This window comes from Bos taurus, chromosome 22 (genome assembly GCF_002263795.3).
Source record: "Bos taurus isolate L1 Dominette 01449 registration number 42190680 breed Hereford chromosome 22, ARS-UCD2.0, whole genome shotgun sequence".
Taxonomy (NCBI): domain Eukaryota; kingdom Metazoa; phylum Chordata; class Mammalia; order Artiodactyla; family Bovidae; genus Bos; species Bos taurus.
In genome coordinates this window covers 10931257-10950619 of record NC_037349.1, presented here as the reverse complement: position 1 = coordinate 10950619, position 19363 = coordinate 10931257, and the positions used below count along the sequence as shown (strand labels likewise).

General features: G+C 46.5%; 1 protein-coding gene across 1 annotated transcript in view; it reads right to left on the bottom strand.

The window, feature by feature from the left end:
* The window catches only part of ITGA9 (integrin subunit alpha 9), a 361696-nt gene that overhangs the window by 319481 nt on the left and 22852 nt on the right, over positions 1–19363 (bottom strand). Inside the window, exon 4 of the mRNA NM_001192718.2 lies at positions 10338–10461. Within this exon, the coding sequence (NP_001179647.1) occupies positions 10338–10461 (124 nt within the window). The remainder of the gene's footprint in view (positions 1–10337; positions 10462–19363) is intronic.

The following is a 19363-nucleotide window of genomic DNA, read 5'->3' as shown; positions in this document are numbered from 1 at the left end:
AAACAATTTGATTATACAAATGAACTTATACACAAAACAGAAATGGGGCTTCCCAACGGCTCAGTGGGGAAAGAATCCACCTGCAATGAAGGAGACGCTAGAGACACAGGTCTGATACCTGGGTGGGGAAGATCCCCTGGAGGACAAAATGCAACCCACCCCAGTATTCTTGCCTGAAAAATGCCACAGTCAGAGAAGCCTAGCAGGCTACATACATACAGAGAAGCCTAGCAGGATCCATACAGTCCATAGGGTCGCAGAGAGTTGGGCATGACTAAGACATCACCAGATGGTCAACACCGAAATCAGGCTGAATATATTCTTTGCAGCCAAAGATAGAGAAGTTCTATACAGTCAGCAAAAACAAGACCAGGAGGTGACTGTGGCTCAGATCATGAACTCCTTATTGCCAAATTCAAACTTAAATTGAAGAAAGTAGGGAAAACCACTAGACCATTCGGGTAGGACCTAAACCAAATCCCTTACGATTATACAGTGAAAGTGACACATAGCTTCAAGGCATTAGATCTGATAGACAGGGTGCCTGAAACTATGGACAGAGGTTCATGATATTCTAGGAAGCAGTGATCAAGACCAAGAAAAAGAATGCAAACAAGCAAAATGGTTGTCTGAGGAGGCCTTATAAATAGCAGTGAAAAGAAGAGAAGCAAAAGGCAAAGGAGAAAAGGAAAGATATATCCATCTAAATGCAGAGTTCCAAAGAATAGCAAGGAGAGATAAGAAAGCCTTCCTCAGTGATAAATGCAAAGAAGTAGAAGAAAACAACAGAATGGGAAAGACTAGAGATCTCTTCATGAAAATTAGAGATGCCAAGGGAACATTTCATGCAAAGATGGGCACAACAAAGGACAGAACTGGTATGGACCTAACAGAAGCAGAAGATATGGAGAAGAGGTGGCAAGAATACACAGAAGAAGTGTACAAAAAAAGACCTTCACAACCCAGATCACCACGATGGTATGATCACTCACCTAGAGCTAGACATCCTGGAATGTGAAGTCAAGTGGGCCTTAGGAAGCATCACTACAGACAAAGCTAGTGGAGTTAATGGAATTCCAGTTGAGCTATTTCAAATCCTGAAAGATGATGCTGTGGAAAGTACTACACTCAATATGTCAGAGAATCTAGAAAACTCAGTAGTGGCCACAGGACTGAAAAGGTCAGTTTTCATTCCAATCCCAAAGAAAGGCAATGCCAAAGAATGCTCGAACTACTGCACAATTGCACTCATCTCACACGCTAGTAAAGTAATGCTCAAAATTCTCCAAGCCAGGCTTCAACAGCATGTGAACCATGAACTTCCAGATGTTAAAGCTGGATTTAGAAAAGCCAGAGGAACCAGAGACCAAATTGCCAACATCCACTGGATCATCGAAAAAGCAAGAGAGTTCCAGAAAAACATCTACTTCTACTTTATTGCCTATGCTAAAGCCTTTGACTGTGTGGATCACAACAAACTGTGGGAAATTCTTAAAGTGATGGGAATAACAGATCACCAGACCTGCCTCCTGAGAAATCTGTATTCAGGTCAGGAAGCAACAGTTAGAACTGGACATGGAACAACAGACTGGTTCCAAATAGGAAAAGGAGTATGTCAAGGCTGTATGTTGTCACCCTGCTTATTTAATTTATGCAGAGTGCATCATGAGAAATGCTGGACTGGATGAAGCACAAGCTGGAATCAAGATTGCCAGGAGAAATATCAATAACTTCAGATATGCAGATGATACCACCCTTATGGCAGAAAGCGAAGAAGAACTAAAGAGTCTCTTGATGAAATTGAAAGAGGAGAGTGAAAAAGTTGGCTTAAAACTCAACATTCATAAAACTAAGATCATGGCATCTGGTCCCATTACTTTATGGCAAATAGATGGGGAAACAATGGAAATAACGACAGACTTTATTTGGAGGGGCTCCAAAATCACTGCAGATGGTGACTGCAGCCATGAAATTAAAAGATGCTTGCTCCTTGGAAGGAAAGTTATGACCAACCTAGACAGCATATTCAAAAGCAGAGACATTACTTTGCCAACAAAGGTCCATCTAGTCAAAGCTATGGTTTTTCCAGTAGTCATGTATGGATGTGAGAGTTGAACTATAAAGAAAGCTGAGAGCCGAAAAATTGATGTTTTTGAACTGTGATGTTGGAGAAGACTCTTGAGAGTCCCTTGGACTGCAAGGAGATCCAACCAGACCATCCTAACGGAGATCAGTCCTAAATATTCATTGGAAGGACTGATGTTGCAACTGAAACGCCAGTACTCTGGCCACCTGATGCGAGGAGCTGACTCATTTGAAAAGACCCTGATGCTAGGAAAGACTGAAGGTGGGAGGAGAAGGGGATGACAGAGGATGAGAGAGTTGGATGGCATCACCAACTCAATCGACATGAGTTTGGGTAAACTCCGGAACAGGGAAGCCTGGTGTGCCACAGTCGATGGGGTCACAAAGAGTTGGACACGACTGAGCAACTGAACTGAACTGAAGCAACTAAGCACGCACAAAACAGAAATACAGAAATAGACTTACAGACATAGAAACCAAACTACAGCTACCTAAGGGGAAGGGGGGAAGCCTAAATTAGGAGTTTAGTATTAACACATACATATTACTTATTATCGGAAAAGGCGATGGCACCCCACTCCAGCACTCTTGCCTGGAAAATCCCATGGACGGAGGAGCCTGTCAGGCTGCAATCCATGGGGTCGCTAAGAGTCGGACACGACTGAGCGACTTCACTTTCACTTTCACTACTTATTATACATACATATATATATATATATATATATATATATACACACACACATATACCATACATAAAATAGATAAGAAGCAACAAGGACCTACTATACAAACAAGGAACTATACTCAATGTTTTGTAGTAATCTTTAAGGGAAGAAACCAAAAAGCCTCAGTTTTCTTGTCTGTACAATGGACATAAGAATAGTTACTCCCCTATGATGTGATTATCCAGTAAAATCATAAATGTTAAGTACCAAGCAGAATACCTGGAACCCAGAAAGCGTCTGCTTGAAAAATATTTGGTAACTCTAAATCTGTCAGTGTCTCTAAAAGGAATAAAGCTGAAGATATCCATCACATAGATAAGCAATATTAGAAGAGGAGATTCATAACATTTGAATATCTATAAGGAAACGGTTAGATGACAGAGTTTAAGTGGTCAACAATTCCACACAATGTATGGAAACATGTTTGAAGTGTAGAATATTTTTGTGCCCAAAATAAGAATTCTTCACACAAAAGGAAAAGCTTGATGGGGCTCCTTGAGCCCAAGAGTCACTGCAAGAGATCTGGCCCCTCGTCTGGCTCTAGCTGTCCCCTCTGGTCACCCTCCAGCTTCCCCTCGAAGGGTCCTTCTCTGCATTAACGGCCCTTAATATGGGGCTGCATGTGCTTTTTTTTAATTTGCTGTATTTACTTAAATGAGATAATGTTTATTAAAGCTCTTTGGAAACCATAAAATCCTATGTAAATGTAGAGCTCTTTATTTAATAAAAATGTATGGGTCTTGTTCTTGAATTTTTAAATGGATTAACTTAGCCTTTTATGGTTCTCCTCAAAACAAAAACACAACAAAACAAAACCTCAACTGCTTTTCATTTGTAAATGGACCTTGATTGATTTGTATCCCCTGTGGAGCCACAGGCCACAACATTAGAAGAAGAATCTTCGCATCTAAATAGGGGATCTATTTATTTCCTTCTCTATAAATGATCTCTGTCGTGAGAGATGCAGAAGAAATTAGGAATTAAAGGCCTGGCCACCCCCTGATACAAAGAAAATGGTACAGAAATCTTGGGAATCCATGGGACCATTTTAAGGGACAGTAAAATTAGACAGATTAAGACCCCAATCATTCCAAACTTGAGAACATTTAAATATGGCGTAATTTAAATTTTACATCCTCTACATAAAAGAGGAGCGCTTACCAAGCAAATAAATTTTGCAAATAGGATTTTCAAAGATATTTTAAAAAATATAATATTTTCAAGGAATCCTAAAATCTTTTTAGCAATACCCAGCTTTCTACCCTCCATTATTCATTAAAGCAGGATCGCTGGATATCTTCTGTGAAGACGAAAGGAGACAAAAATAGTACTTAAAAAGTTAATTAGAAAATTCCCTTTTACTGAATGATCACTGTGAGCTAAAAACTGTGTTCAGTTCAGTTCAGTCGCTCAGTCGTGTCCGACTCTTTGCGACCCCATGAACCGCAGCACGCCAGGCCCCCCTGTCCATCACCAACTCCCAGAGTTTACCCAAACTCATGTGCATTGAGTTGGTGATGCCATCTAACCATCTCATCCTCTGTCGTCCCCTTCTCCTCCTGCCTTCAATCTTTCCCAACATCAGGGTCTTTTCAAATGAGTCAGCTCTTCACATCAGGTGGCCAAAATATTGGAGTTTCAGCTTCAACATCCATCAGTCCTTCCAATGAACACCTAGGACTGATCTCCTTTAGAATAGACTGATTGGATCTCCTTGCAGTCCAAGGTAGTCTCAAGAGTCTTCTCCAACACCACAGTTCAAAAGCATCAATTCTTCTGTGCTCAGCTTTCTTTATAGTCCAACTCTCACATCCATACATGACTACTGGAAAAACCATAGCCTTGTTAGGCATATTATATACTTCAAATATCTCTTTTTTATTTTTTTTTGGCCACACCGTGCAGCTTGTGGGATCTTAGTTACCAGACCAGATAACCACAGAGAAAGCAGAGTTCTAACCACTGGACTGCCAGGGAAATCCCAAATACCTCTTGTGTGTGTGTGTGTGTGTGTGTGCGTGTGCGTGTGTGTGTGTGCGTGTGTGGTGTGTGTGTGTGTTAGTAATAGGGATTAATCTCTCCATTTTACAGAGGAGGACACTGAGGTTCAGGGAGGGCGGGGGGTGGCGTGGTCTACCCAAAGTCACCCAATCAGAAAGTAGGAGCTATGGGTTCAGTCGTAGGAATGAGTGAGTGGTAAAGTCAGATTCTGAAACTAGATCTAATATACAGTGGTACCCAACTGCATTCATCAGTGTTTGACTTGGAATATGTTTTGTTAAGTTAGGTGAGCTGCTCCCAGATTATTTCATATCAGTGAGAATAAAATGATAACTTGTTTACACACCTCTCCTGCCAAGCTCTGGCTTCTTGCCTCCATGGACTCGAGGGCAAAGGATGAAAGAAATCCCTGCACTTGATTTTATCAATGCACTGACTTCACTCTGGGGGGTACTAAAATCCCATGACTCAGTTAACACTAATGTTTTAGTGTGTGCCCTGTAATTTACAAAGAGTTGTCCCTGTCTGTCATCCCACTAAACTTCTCATTTTCTCACACATGTTGATAAAACCAAACCCCATATGGTAGTAATGATGTTCTCATACCAAATGAACGGTTTGACTTAGGGATATGCCCCATCCACATTTTTTGCGTCCTAAATTCATTTTTGTTTCCAATTCTCTCTACATTTCCTGGTTCCAAACAGAATATTCTGATAGCATTTCCCACCTAATGAGAAACAGGAAGCACCTGAAGAGCCAGGAGAAAAACGAATCTGTGCCAAACCAAAGACCAACTTTTTAAGAATTAAAATGTTTGAGACATTGTAGACAGGTGCCCACATTCTTAGAGGCTCTCCAAATTAAATCAGCCTTCTGACCTTCTGGAGAGAACACAGCTGACCCTCACCGAGACCCACAGTCGGGCCATGATTAGAGAACAGTGTGCAGTCTTTCTGAACACTTCCCCCTGCATTTTCGCAGGGGCTTCCCACAATAACCCTCAGAGGTAAATGCAATGGAGGCATTACCGCGTCCATTCCCATCGAGGGTCCCCCTAGAGTGTGAGGCCACAGAGGCAGAAGCCTGGGAGATGGCGCCACGCCCAGCCCCACCCTTGGGTCTTTCCACTCTTCTGCCCTGCCCAGCACCCACCATTCCTCTTTTCCATGGGCCCCAACAGGCTGCCAACTCTAGGCAGGGCTCTGTCTTTTTGGTTGCAAAATGAAATAATCCTGCCTTAATGCAACCTTGAACGTGGATGCAGCCTGGGCCCTTGGAGAGAGGTCCCTAGCCATCTACACGGGCACAGAATAGTCTCCTCACTCAGCTCTGCCACTTTGGAGACATCATGTTCCAACTCTGTTTTCCCCTATAGATGGGGAACTTCTTGGGTTTTATCCATCAGGTACTTATCACAGGGCATAAAAGGTATTCGGTACTTAATAAAACTGCGTGGACTCTATCCCTGGTAGAAAAATTAGTCATCCTACAGTAATTAACAAATGCTTGCTTGGCAGATAGTATATTAGCAAACTGTTGTAGCTGTTGTTCAGTCATTCAGTCATGTCCGCCTCTTTGTAACCCTCCAGCGGGCCAGGCTTTCCTGTCCTTCACTACCTCACAGAGTTTGCTCAAACTCATGTCCATGAGCCAGTGATGCCATCCAACCATCTCATCCTCTGTTTCCCTCTTCTCCTCTGCCCTCTATCTTTCCCAGCATCAGGGTCTTTTCCAATGAGTTGGCTCTTCACATCAGGTGGCCAAAGTACTGGAGCTTCAGCTTTAGTTATCGGTCTTTCCATTAGCAGATATGTTATATTAGCATATATGTGCTTAGTACATACAATCTTCCCTCAGTATCCATGAGGGACTGGTTCCAGAACCCATGCAGATACCACCAACAGAAGGTGCTCAAGTCCCGTCTATAAAATGGCACAGCACAGCTGGCCCCTCGCAGCCCTGGGTGCAGAGGGTCAACTGTAGTCCTTACTACCTACCTACCTACCTACCCTCCTATCTGTCTGTCTAATCTGCGTATGCCAGCCATTGCTCTAAGACCTTGTGAGCTTTAACTTAATCCTCTCCACAGCCTCATGAGGTAGGTTAAGCACACGAGGCTGTCACTCATCTGAAGTCATGGCATTCGTGAGCGGCAGAGCCAGGACTGGGGCTCTGGGCCCAGAGTCTTGTGCTCTTAGCCACTACACTGCTTGGCCCCCTCCTTGTGCAGCATGTAATGAAAACTGGGCCTGAGCAAGCCACCCCACATCTCTGGGCATCAGTAAAGACAAAGAGGCCAGGCTGGGTGATATCTGAAAGGTTCTGTCAAACTCCAAAATACTTCCCTTGCACTTCACCACCACATGATCCCCTACCTGGAAAAGACAGCTCGCATTACTTGAGTTTTTCCACATTAAGAGAAAATGATGGTTGCCTTAAGTTTAGACCACAAAACAGGGAGATGGAGATCCCAAAGCTGGCGCACAGGCAAGGGCCCTAAGTGTGGCCTGCAACCGCACACCTGCCAGTCCCTCTTCAAGAGAAATCTGAGCATCTGCCACCCCTCACCTCTTACAGGACCAAAAACTACAGAGACGTTCTGTTCAGTCCCCCACTGTTCTAAGGGGCTGCTTGAACCCCAGTGGTCCCCACCTGGTTCCATCCCATACTCCCCCCTCTGGGCACTGAAAGACTCAGGATCCTGATGTGTGTGAGCCCAGTGGGGGAAGAAGCTCGGGCAGAGGGCATGACCACTTTGCTACTTCCCTTGCTGGTTCCAGCTGGTCGTCATTAAGTCAAGGATCAAGCACAGAAAAGAGTGATTCTGGAGACTGGAGCCCATCACTCAGCCACTGTTGCACAAGGAATGTGGGTTCCTGAGACGAGCCTGTGCCAGTCAACCATCGACGTGCAAAAACCAGGAAATCTCCTTACAAACAATGACAAGCATTTATTTCTCACAAGCACATCTACAGGTCTGCTAGGGTTTGGATTACTTGGCTGGCCTCTGGCTGCATGTCTGGGGTTCAGTCTGTTACACATGTCTCCCTTCTGGGACCAGTGAATGATGGAGAACATGTTCAGGGTGATGGTCTGAAGTACCTGGAGGGGTGGGTGGAAATACATGAGGCCTTTTTAGGCCTGGGCTTGGAGCTCACACTCTTCTGTGAATGACGGACACGTGCAGCAGACGTGACACCCTGCCACCTGGCCCCATCCCGCACTCCTCGGCTCACACAGGCTTTCATGCTCCTGCCAAGGTCAGCCCAGAGCCTCCCGCAAAGGAGACAGGCAGGTGCTCTTGAGAACACCGACACCCAAAACATTCATGTTCCCCTCCCCTGGTGACTGGACCCTTGGGACAGTTCAGTCACCCTCTCTTCTTTTGAGAGGGTTAATCACTGGCTCCTATTTAAAGCTCATTTAAACCAGAAACACCAAAACACAAACAGAAATCCCCCCACCCTCCAACCTCTGGGGGACAAAATGATTTGCTGAGGTCAGACAGATGCAAAACTCAAAACCCAGGTCTATGCACCATTTGCTGTTTGAGTGACCTTTGGCAATTAAATGCATCCTCACTGGTACCAGGAGAAAGGCAACACAGAAGCCCACTCACAGGAGCCCCCCAGGCCCCCTCAACACTTCTATCACACGGCCTGACTTCCACCTGCCAGCCAGCACCCACATCTCTCTGCCTGGGGACTTGCCCTGCCCACATACGTGGCAGGGCAGGATGCCCAGTGGATACAGACCCAGCTCCTCCTCCCTCAGGCAGGAGAATTGGGAAGTGTGTGTCCTGCACTGGCCCTGAGATTGCATCCCAGTGGCCCAGCCTGGTAACTCATGGGCAACTTCCACACATGTGCTGCTTTCCCCGTTCTCACTTTCCTGCTCCCCACTGGTGTTCTGGAATAACTTTCAAAAGCAACTAACCCAAGTGAAGAAAGATACCAAGTTTGCATGAAATGAGAGAATATATAAAAGTGCCCAGGCCAACCACATTCTACTATTGACTCACCCACACCAACTGCCAGATAACAGATGCTCTGAAAGAGTGAGCCACGGCAGCTACATGCATACATGGACATGCGACCCCAGCTCCCTCGCCTAAGGGCTGTCCTCCTGCTTTCTGACACCCGTGGGGGTGTACAGAGGAGTCGCCAGGGGTGGCAACGTGGCCCTATTTCACAACATACCTTCTGGGAAAACCAGAGTCCTGGTTCTATTGCATAACTAGCTGACTTCAATCCCCACCACCTCCATCAGTCCTACCAACTCTCTCACTATTCCCCAAACTTACGAGGTACCCAGTCGGCAACAATCTGGGGCGGTCAGGACACAGTCCTGGCCCCTTATCTATATCTGACCTATCCCTCCCTCTCTTGACTGATCACATCATCATCCATTTTGCAGGTGAGGTTTCCCTTATGACTGTGGCAGTTCTGAGATAAACAGGGCCAGAGTTCAGCTGCCTGGCATGTTTCTGCCAGAGCTGATCAGATGCTCACGTGGGATCAAAGAAAGGGTCCCCCTCGCGGAGCAGAGGGTCCGTGCCTCCTGCAGGGACCCGGCCTTTCCCAGGGCCCCTCTTCAATGGCCACAAAATTGGAAACATGGGAAAAGCCACGGAGGCCCAGGGGAAAGGTGGCCACGGGCTAGTGGAGATTTCTGTCCAAACAAATAAATTAGGGAGGGAATTAAAACATAAACAGCCAAGCACTTAGCTCACTTAAAATTAGGCTAAGAAAACCCTGAGAGCACAAGTTATAAAACTGCAGTAAGTGACACTGAATCCTTAAAGCTCAAATTCAGCTGAGCTAAGTCATGATGTTCAATGGTCCCAAGCCCAGGCATTAGAAATTTCTAAGCAGGGAGGCTGAGAAAACATTTTCCTTCCCAGACTCTAAGCACCCCTTGGTGAGGAGCTCTCAAGACCACGCTGAGGGTGCACCCAACTCTCCGGCATCTGCAGGGTGCGTGCACTGCATGAGAATGAAAACCAGACTTGAGATGTGACAGTGACTTAACCCTGGGCCTTCTCTTCCCTCTGTCTCAGGGCAACTGTCCACGGGTGTGGCCAGGAGCTACCTCAGGAGTCTTATGACCATCTGGGAGCTGCACGGGACTATGGAGACCATCTGAGCCAATCTCTGAATTTTCAGGGGAAGGAAACAGGCCCAGAGAGGGAAAGCAAGTTTCCCAAGGCTGCACACCATCTGGCAGTGTCAGGAAACCGAGAGGCTGGTGAATTTCAGTCTGAGACTTCATAAAGCTTGGGGAGTACCATGGGCTCTGTGGCACAGATGGGCAAGGCTGGGAAAGGCCTGGAAATGCTGTCCCTTCCCACCTTCCTCACTACCTGATCCTCAGACACCAAAGGGCCACCCGGCGACACGGTGCAGCCCTCCTGTTGGAGTGTGGAAAGCAGCGAGGAGTGTTTGGATGGTGGTATGGAAATGGGTGGGGGTTGTCTGAGATGTGATATGGGTTGGGGGCAAGGGAGGATCAACCGGCACTCACCTTCATAGCAAGGGATCAGCGTCCTGCCTTTGGCCTGGAGGTTGGACGGGATGATGTAACAGAAGCCGTGGGGCAGGATGTGGTCTGTTTCATAGTAAATGTTCTTCCAGCGGTGGGCACAGGCCTACGGGACAGAGAGAGGTTCAGAGCAGGACAGTCAGGCCAGGAGGTCACAAAGCAGAGCCCAGCAGTACCAGGCAGTTCTGTGGGAGCAGAGCGGCACAGACTGGCTGGGAAGCCACATTCTCTCCCACCCAGCCCCGGCGCCATGCTAGGCATCAGCAGACCGTGGGAGCTTGGTCGGGGGTGCCCCTGGGAGGCAGCAGACAATCAACAAACATATAAACAAACAAGGAGCATAACAAATGCTGGGGAGAAAGGACACAGGGTGATGGGCTAAGGATCTAGCAGTAGGGAGGACGGTTTTCACCTGGAGGCCAGGGGCGGTCGAAAGGATGAGAAAGAGCCAAACACCCTGGGCACAGAGGGAATATCAGGGGCAATGGAGAAGAAGGCTTGCAGAGCCAAGAGAAAGAAAGGCGGCCTGTGGGGCTGCTCTGGGGCAAGCTAAGGTCAGAGAGAGGACAGGGGCAGTCCCCGGGGATCTTGCAGACCTCCAGGATGACTGTGACTTTAGTGGATGTGCCAATGGAGGGTCTTACACAGGTGAGTGGTGTGGTCTAACTCACAACTTGGAAAGATAATTGGGCTGCCAAGTGGTGACTGTAGGTAGGTGAGGGTAGAGGTGAGCATCCAGGTGAGAGATGCTGCTGCCTGGACCAGGATGGGGGCAGTGGAGAGCGGAGAAGGGGGTGACCTCAGGATGCAGAGGTGGAGCTAACGGGCCTGAGGACCAAAGGACATGCTGAGAAAAAGCTAGAGACAAGAGGTGTTGCTCTGCCCACAACAGACCCTGATCTTCACGGCACCACCTGCTTGCCCACTCGAGCAGTCGCTGGCCTCCATCAAACTTGAGGCCCTTCAGAGTCACCTGGAAGTCTCACTAAATCACACAGCACTAGGCCCCACCCTGAGAGCTGGCTTGGCCAATCTGCAGGACCCTGAGAATCTGCATTTTAAACAAGCTCCCGAGTGAGCCGAGGCCACTGATCTCTGGAGCACCTTCAGAAGTTCGTTGTCAGGTTCAGGGCAAAGAATTCGGTTGAACCGTAAGAAACTGCTGACGTGTAACTGTTTTATATCATTAATCAGAAGTAAAGGTTTGTTGATGGTCTTTTGAAGTGAATTTACATACATAAAAACGCAAAAATCTCAAGTGTACTGTGCACAGATCTCAAGTGTGCATGTCTGTCAAAGCCATCTAATGAGTGTGGTCAAACACCTACATTCCTGTAACCAAACCCTTAGCAAGACAGAGAGCATTTCCATCTCACCAGGATGGTCCCTTGGGCCAAGAAGTGGCCTGAGCACCCCCCAAAGAGGTGACATCTAAGTAGATACCTGAAGAAAGTGAGGGAGCAGCTGGGAGGGGCCCTGAGATGGGTAAGAGCTTGGCATGGGTGAGGAGCTGAGACCAACCCTCTGGTCATCTCTAGAGGGCAGTCTCCCGGCACTGGGGTAGCACGTGCCAGGAGACGCCAGGAGGGAAGACAGTCCTGGGAGCCAGAAGCGAGAATACAGATCCATTCCCACCAGCCCTGGACACACCCAGCCTCATGTTCAGATGCACCCGCAAGGCTGGTGAGAAGCCAGACTGCTTCCTGCAAAGTTGTTTACCCTGCCCAGCCCTCCCCATTGCTCGTGGACATTCACACTCAGTACGGTTGTCAGGTTGCTTCACTCTAGCCAACAGATTCATTTTCTTAAAAGACTGCATTTTAAAGTAATCAGTTTTTAACTTATTTGTTCGTATCAAACACACTGTTTCTATAGGCTGTAACATTCAGCATTTGATTTTCCCAGGTGGCACAGTGGTAGAGAATCCACCTGCCAATGTAGGAGATACAGGAGACCTGGGTTTGATCCTTGGGTGGGGAAGTAAATGGCAACCCACTCCCCTGGAGTAGGAAATAGTGACCCACTCCAGTATTCTTGCTTAGAAAATCCCATGGACAGAGTTGCCTGGCAGGCTACAGTCCACAGGATAGCAAAGAGTCAGCCACGACTGAGCACACAGGCAAGCAACATTCAGAATTTACATGGCCCACATCTGACCTCTTCTGCAACCCTGAAAGGTGGGAAGATATCTTAGAATTCCCATTTTGTATATGGGAACCCTGCGTTTTAGACTGTGTTTTGCTCAAGTTCCAGAGCTGGTAAGGGCTGCAAACAACATGGAAACCCAGACTTCAGAATCCTCCTTATCTCACTCGGAAACATTTCCAACTTATAACTCCCAATTCCCACCTAAGAAGCCATCAAAACCCACCCTTTGGGGCAGGTCAGGTAGCTATTATCCTTACAGCCTCCCCAAAGGTCTTAGGACCCCAGAAATGACCTCTCTGAGGTTGAACGGGATGCCAAGGCCACTGGACGAAGGGAGTGGGGCTCTCCAGGGCCTAGGTATCCCCGAAGTCACTTGATGAAAAAAATCACTGCCTGCCAACCTCTCTGATCTTCATCCCTCCAAGCAAACCACCCAAGGGCCACCGACAAAGCCACTCCCTACCCATGAGAAAGCAAGGGAACTCAGAGTGGCAGGAAATCTCAGCTTGCCCACACTCTGCCTCTTGCCCTACGACAATGAACGTGAAAAACAATCTCTTGTTATTCCTTATACTGCAAACCACCTCCATTCCTCCCCATTCTGTGCTGTTCTGTGCTTCTAGCACATCTCGATAGACTAAAATCATGTCAAGCAAGAAGCTAAACAAAGCTATCATTCAGTGGATAATCACTCCATTCCACTAAGTTTTTATTTTTATTTCCAACTACATTCTGATAGCTTCCAAACTTGAATCGCTTACCATCCAATTAGCTGGTAAATGAGTTATCTTTTAGTTTATGGATTTGGCAAAGCCCCAGGGCTTTCCGTGTTTTACTGTATGTATGGGTTAGAGGGACTGTAAAGGGAGGCGGGTGTTTGTCATGGTGCACACTACTCTTATGAGGATGGACCTTCTGTATTTCATGTCCAGCTTATTGCCTTTTTTTTTTTTAAGTGTCATAAACTATTTAAGGAGTGATCTTGGGGAATTCCTAGAAGAGCCAAAGATTGCATTCACAGCAAACTAAACTAAAATTAAGGCATTCTGTGAGGTCAGAGATCAAAGTGTCAAAGGCAGTTTGCATGTAAGAAAACAAGAAAAAGTGTCTCTGAACATAAATTACAGAAAGAAAAGACTGTTTAGCCCTGATTATCCTTCTACATACACACATGTCAATCTGACTCCAACATTAAGAAAAATTCCTAGGGACTGTCTCCAAAGCATTAAAATCTCTATCAATCTTTCCAAATGAATTCTGCTGTGAGAGAGAAGGGTGGGGGGCAGGGAGGAGACAGGGACCTCCAACAGGAAAAAGAGAGCACCCTCTGGAAACAGCAAGACTTACTCCAACTCAGATTCCAGAAAAGTATAACAAAAGGGGGAAAGGTCTAGGACCACCCCACATCTCAGCATCTGACATATTTCAAGTTACAAGGGTTGTTTTTGCTACCAAAAGAATAAGAAGGAAATAAAGAAGCAATTTATTTTGAAGGCCTTTTTGTGGTATGACAATGTCCTTCCTGGATTAGGGGGGCAGGTACTGGGCCCCTCCAGATGGCTCTCCCGCCACCCCACCCACCCTCACCATGCACAGATGACCAGAGCTTTTCCCATGCCTCAGGTCTACCCAGCACAGTCAGGAGCAGACAGGCCGTCAGCCACTGAGAAGACGGGGTGCAGGAGATCAGGGCCCTGATACCACAGATTCCACCCCCCAAAGCAGCTCCCCTTCAAATGGAGGAGGGGGTGGCCCGGGAGGCCCAGGAATGGCGACTACTGGGGTTCTGGGAAAGTCATTCTGAGAATGTTCACCTCCTGAAAATTTATTAATATATATACAGCTGGGGAAGGGGCGGCAGGAGCCACGTCGGGCCGTGAAGGGGCAAGCAGCAGCCCTTGAAGCAGTCTAAGAAGCAAGCCAAGGAGATGGAAGAGCAAGATAAGGCATCCAAGGAGAAGCAGAAGAAACTCGCCGAGCTAAAAGTGAAGGCTGTGGGGAGAGGCCTCCTGGCCACAGATGGAATTAAGAAATCTGGCAAAAAGCAAGTTGTTCCTTATGCCTGCGGCAATGATGACTCTTAGCTGCATTCCTGTTTAAACATCTGGATCCCCTGCCACAATATCTGTTGCCACCTATAGCTAGAATGAAGTGTTGTCTTGGAAACCATTGTTCATTTAAGAATAAACTTTTATAAAAAAAAAAAAAACAACTATAAAAAGAGATGTATACAGATGATTTGGGGCATTTTTCTGCATGGCTGTTACTGCTCAACAAAAAGTTTACTTAAAAAAAAAATCAGGAAACAAAGCAACAGAAGTAAATGCAAAGTATATCCTGTGGCTTTGAAAAAATGGCCAAGATGAGAAGTGGTGAATAGAAAGACAGCAACAGCCCTGACCCTTGGAAAGGAAACAGCCAAGAGACAGAGCTGGAGAACACCTCTTCCTCCCAGAAGTCAGCTAGTTGCTGTCTTTAGTTGTTGCCTGAGCCTTGCAGACTCTGCTGAAAAACAGAAAGGTCAGACTTGAACACTGTGAGCTGCGCTCCCAGGCTGAAGAGACGGCTCAGTGCCCATGCCGGGTTTGTTGGGTAGTTATTACCAGAAGTGACTTTCCCCCTGTTTCTTGAACTGTCATCTGCACACTGGGGGTGTGGGGTGAAAGTACAAGGGGAAGGGGCCTCTAATCCCGATGCTGTGTCCATGTGTGTTATCACTTGGTCCCTGGGGTGCCGGAAGAACCACAAGGTGGTGGATGCGAGACTGGCAGGCACTGAGCTGAGGGCAGCCTGCCAGACAGGCCCAACATCCTGGATCTTGCCAGAGCTGGCTGGTGGGTCTGTGGACCAGAAAATGCCATTCATTATCAAGGTATTTAATTCTCCATCACAGCTTTCAAACTCTCTATCCGTTCTTTACTTTAAAGTCAGCATCAGATGCTACTTTCAAAAAGAGCTATCCCACCTCTCCCATTTCAAATCCAACCTTGGAATCCAGTATTATGCTTCTTGGGGATATAGGTGTGAAGCCAACACCCCCAGACAACTACAGAGTTCTCAAAATGCGATTGAACGAAACATATCTTCCTGTTCTTAATTTTAAAATAAACACTTGCCTGCCAGAAAGTTTTGACATAAATAAGACATGAAAGAAAATTCAAATGGATATGAAACCTCCAAAACAAAAATATGGACTGGGTCACCCTCCTTGTCTCCTAATGTCACCTGTCAGTTCCAAGGGGCATTTTATAGCCTTTGTCTCATGCATCCTCAGCTGCTTAGAGTCAGCCACCAAAAAGATGGCAATTGATTCGGTTTCTAATTGCTTTAGTACTGACACTCAGTCCCTACATTAGGGCTTCCCTGGTGGCTCAGACAGTAAAGAATCTGCCTGCAATGCAGGAGACCTGAGTTTAATCCCTGGGTCTGGAATATCCCCTGGAGAAGGGAATGGCTACTCACTCCAGTATTCCTACCTGGAGAATTCCATGGTCAGAAGAGCCTGGCAGGCTACAGTCCATGTGGTCGCAAAGAGTCAGACATGATTGAGCGACTAACACTTTCACTTTCTTTACATTATTCAAACATACTTTCAGAAGCCACTCCTTAGAGAGACCTTCTCCTAGAGCTGAGAGTGGAAAGGGTCAAAAATTTGGTCTCTATCCCCAAGTGGCTCCCATTAAAAAGGACATATACGCACAAAACAAGTCATGCACATAAGATAATAACATAACGCTGAACTTCTGATGACCCAAAGATGCTCAGCTTTTTCCTGACAACACCATCATGGTAACAGGCTTCATGGAGGTGGCAGAGTCTAAACCAGGGAGGACAGACTGGACCTGGGATAGGCCTTTCCTGACAAGATGGCATACGTGCTAAAAGCCATGAGAAGAACTCAACAAAAAACAACCCATTTTAAAAAATAAGCAAAGGACCTGAACAGACATTTCTTCAGAGAAGACAGACAAATGGCCAACAAGCCCATGAGAAGATGCTCAACACCACTAATCGTTAGGACAATACAAATCACAGTGAGATACCACCTCATACACATTAGGGCAGTTCCCACACACAAAAAATAAAGTGTTGGCAAAGACATGGAGAAATTGGAACCCTCCCCTTGTGCACTGCTGGGAAGCATGTAAAATGGTACAACCACTGTGGAAAACAGTAGGGGGGGTCCTCAAAAAATCCAAAATAAAATCACAATAAGATCTAGCAATGCCACTTTTGGGTTTATATTCAAAACAACTGAAAGCAGGATCTCCGAGAGAGAGTTGCACACCAATATTTATAGCAGCATTATGCACAATAACCAAGACACGGAAGTAGGACTTCCCTGGCGGTGCAATGAACGGCACAGGACTCCATACTTCCACTGCAGGGGGCACAGGTTCGATCCCTGGTCATGAAAATAAGATCCTACATGCCACGCAGCATGGCAAAAAAATTTGTAAAAAAAGATGTGGAAGCAACCCAAATATCAATAGATGAATGGATAAAGCAAATGTGGTATATATATACAGTGAATATTATTCAGCCTTAAAAAATGAGGAAATCTTGCCCTATACTTCAATATGGATGAAACTTGAGGACACTATGCCAAGTGAAATAAGCTGGTCACAAAAAAGACAAATGAATCATGCAAATGGGATCATACAGTATGTACAGTAGCCGAACTCTTAAGGAAAGAAAGTTGCCTGGGACTGGGGGGAAGAGTGAGGCTGAATAAGTTTAGAGTTTATTTTGCAAGATGTAAAAGTTCTAGAAGTCTGCTGTAAAACAATGTACATATAGCTCACTATACTATACACATAACAATGGATACCATGGTAAATTTCGTGTTGGTTTTTAAGATCTTTTTTGATGCGGATCATTTTTAAAGTCTCTATTGAATCTGTTACAACACTGCTTTTGCTTTCTGTTTTGGTTTTTTGACCCTGAGGCATGTGGGATCTTAGCTCTCCAACCAGAGACCAAACCTGTACCCCCTATACTGGAAGGAAAGTCTTAACCACTGGACTGGCAGGGAAGTCCCAACTTCATAGGGTTTTTTTCTTTTAAAGATTTACTTTGGTTTTTGGCTGTGCTGGGTCTTCATTGCTTCTAGAAGGCCTTCTCTAGCTGCCGTGAGCAGGAGCTATTCTTCGTTAAGGTGCATGGGCTCCTCATTGCAGTGGCTTCTCCAGTTGCAAAGCATGGGCTCCAGGCGCACAGGCGTCAGTAACTGTAGCACATGGCTCAGTGGTTCTGCCGCATGGGCTTAGCTGCGCCACTGCACATGGGATCTTCCCAGACCAAGGATCGAACCTGTGTCCTTTGCATTGCAAGGCAGATTCTTAACCACTGGACCACCAGGGAAGCCCTCGGGTTGTTTTTGACCACAATACAAAAAAGCCACGAGGAAAACAGATGCTGCTGGATGCCTCTCCTTCCCCACCCCCCACAGAGTAGCTTCCAGAATAGACGCTACAGTAATTGCATAAAACATGAAAAAATTAACTCTGCATACAATGAATTAGAACAGGAGCATCACACTCCAGCTAGTCTTTTCCAGCTTCCTTGGCTCAATGGTCCCCCTGATCCTCACCGCTCTTCACGTCCACAGAGACAGCCCCTCCGGGTACTCTTTTGCAATGATGCAGAACCCTCCAGGAAGAAGCTCTCGGCCACACGGAGGTCATCCTTCCATGGGGAGGGGAAGCGTTTTCACGGGAGCAGCCTCTGCGTCGAGGATCGGAGCTCTCGGGGACTGTGTACTGTGCTGCCACTAGACCCCCATCTCCTTTGTTCTGAATACTGACCTCAGGCCACTTTGATTTACGGATGGATCAGCTTCTTGTCTTCCTTCCCACAGGATGACAGACAAGCCTCCTGGGCCTGGTCATGCAGTCAGGGTCAGGCCACCATGTCTGGGGGAAGGCAGATGTTGGAGAAGGTCCAGGGCAGTGGGTGACAGTGATTAAAGGGCTGGAAACCAAGGCAAATGCTGGGCTGGGGGGCTCAGCATGACCCACGGTGTCTAGTAGGGAGGCCCTGTGATGCTGGCGACAGCATCCAGCTGCTTCCTCTCTCCCCAGAGGGGCCCAACGGGGAAACGCCTGATTTGTGCTGAGAGGCAGGCAGAATTCAGACCAACAGCCCTTACCACTGAGAAGCTGAATGCAAAACGGGCTCCTCAGAGAGGGCTCAGAAACACTCTGCCTAGATCCTTAAGGAAAATCTGGTTTTCCCTGTGGATTAAATATATGTGAAACCCCCAGCTTTACAGCCTGTGGCCCAAAGGAAGCCCTCCAGAAATGGCAGCTAATATTATTTTCCCTTCTCAAAAACATTTATATAGCTTTCAATAAAAGGCCTATGAAGTCAGAAACATAAATACATGTATACATGAACACATGTGCCAGGCTCTTCAATGAAACTGGGCACGTTAAGAACTTGAGTGTTATACCTTAAGAGAAAAGTGTGAAGGACAAAAGTGGACAAAACAAGACCTCTGGGTCAGTTACAGATTCTGTTGAGACCACGTTTCCTCTGTGCCAGCCGACGCAGCAGCCAGTGGACATCTGTGACTACTGAGCACTTGCAATGTGGCCAGAGTGACTGGATATTTTTTTTTTCACGTGGACCAGTTTTAAAAGTCTTTACTGAATTTGATACAGCATTACTTCTGTTTTACATTTTGTTTTTCTGGCCAGTAAGGAACATAAGAAAATGACTGGGACGACAAATGTTCTGTATCTTGATGGGTGGGTGGTCACACAAGTGTGTATAAATGCCAAAACCCAAACTGTAATCTTAAGATCTGTGCAGTTTATGGAAGGGCTTCCCTGGTGGCACAGTAGTAAAGAATCCGC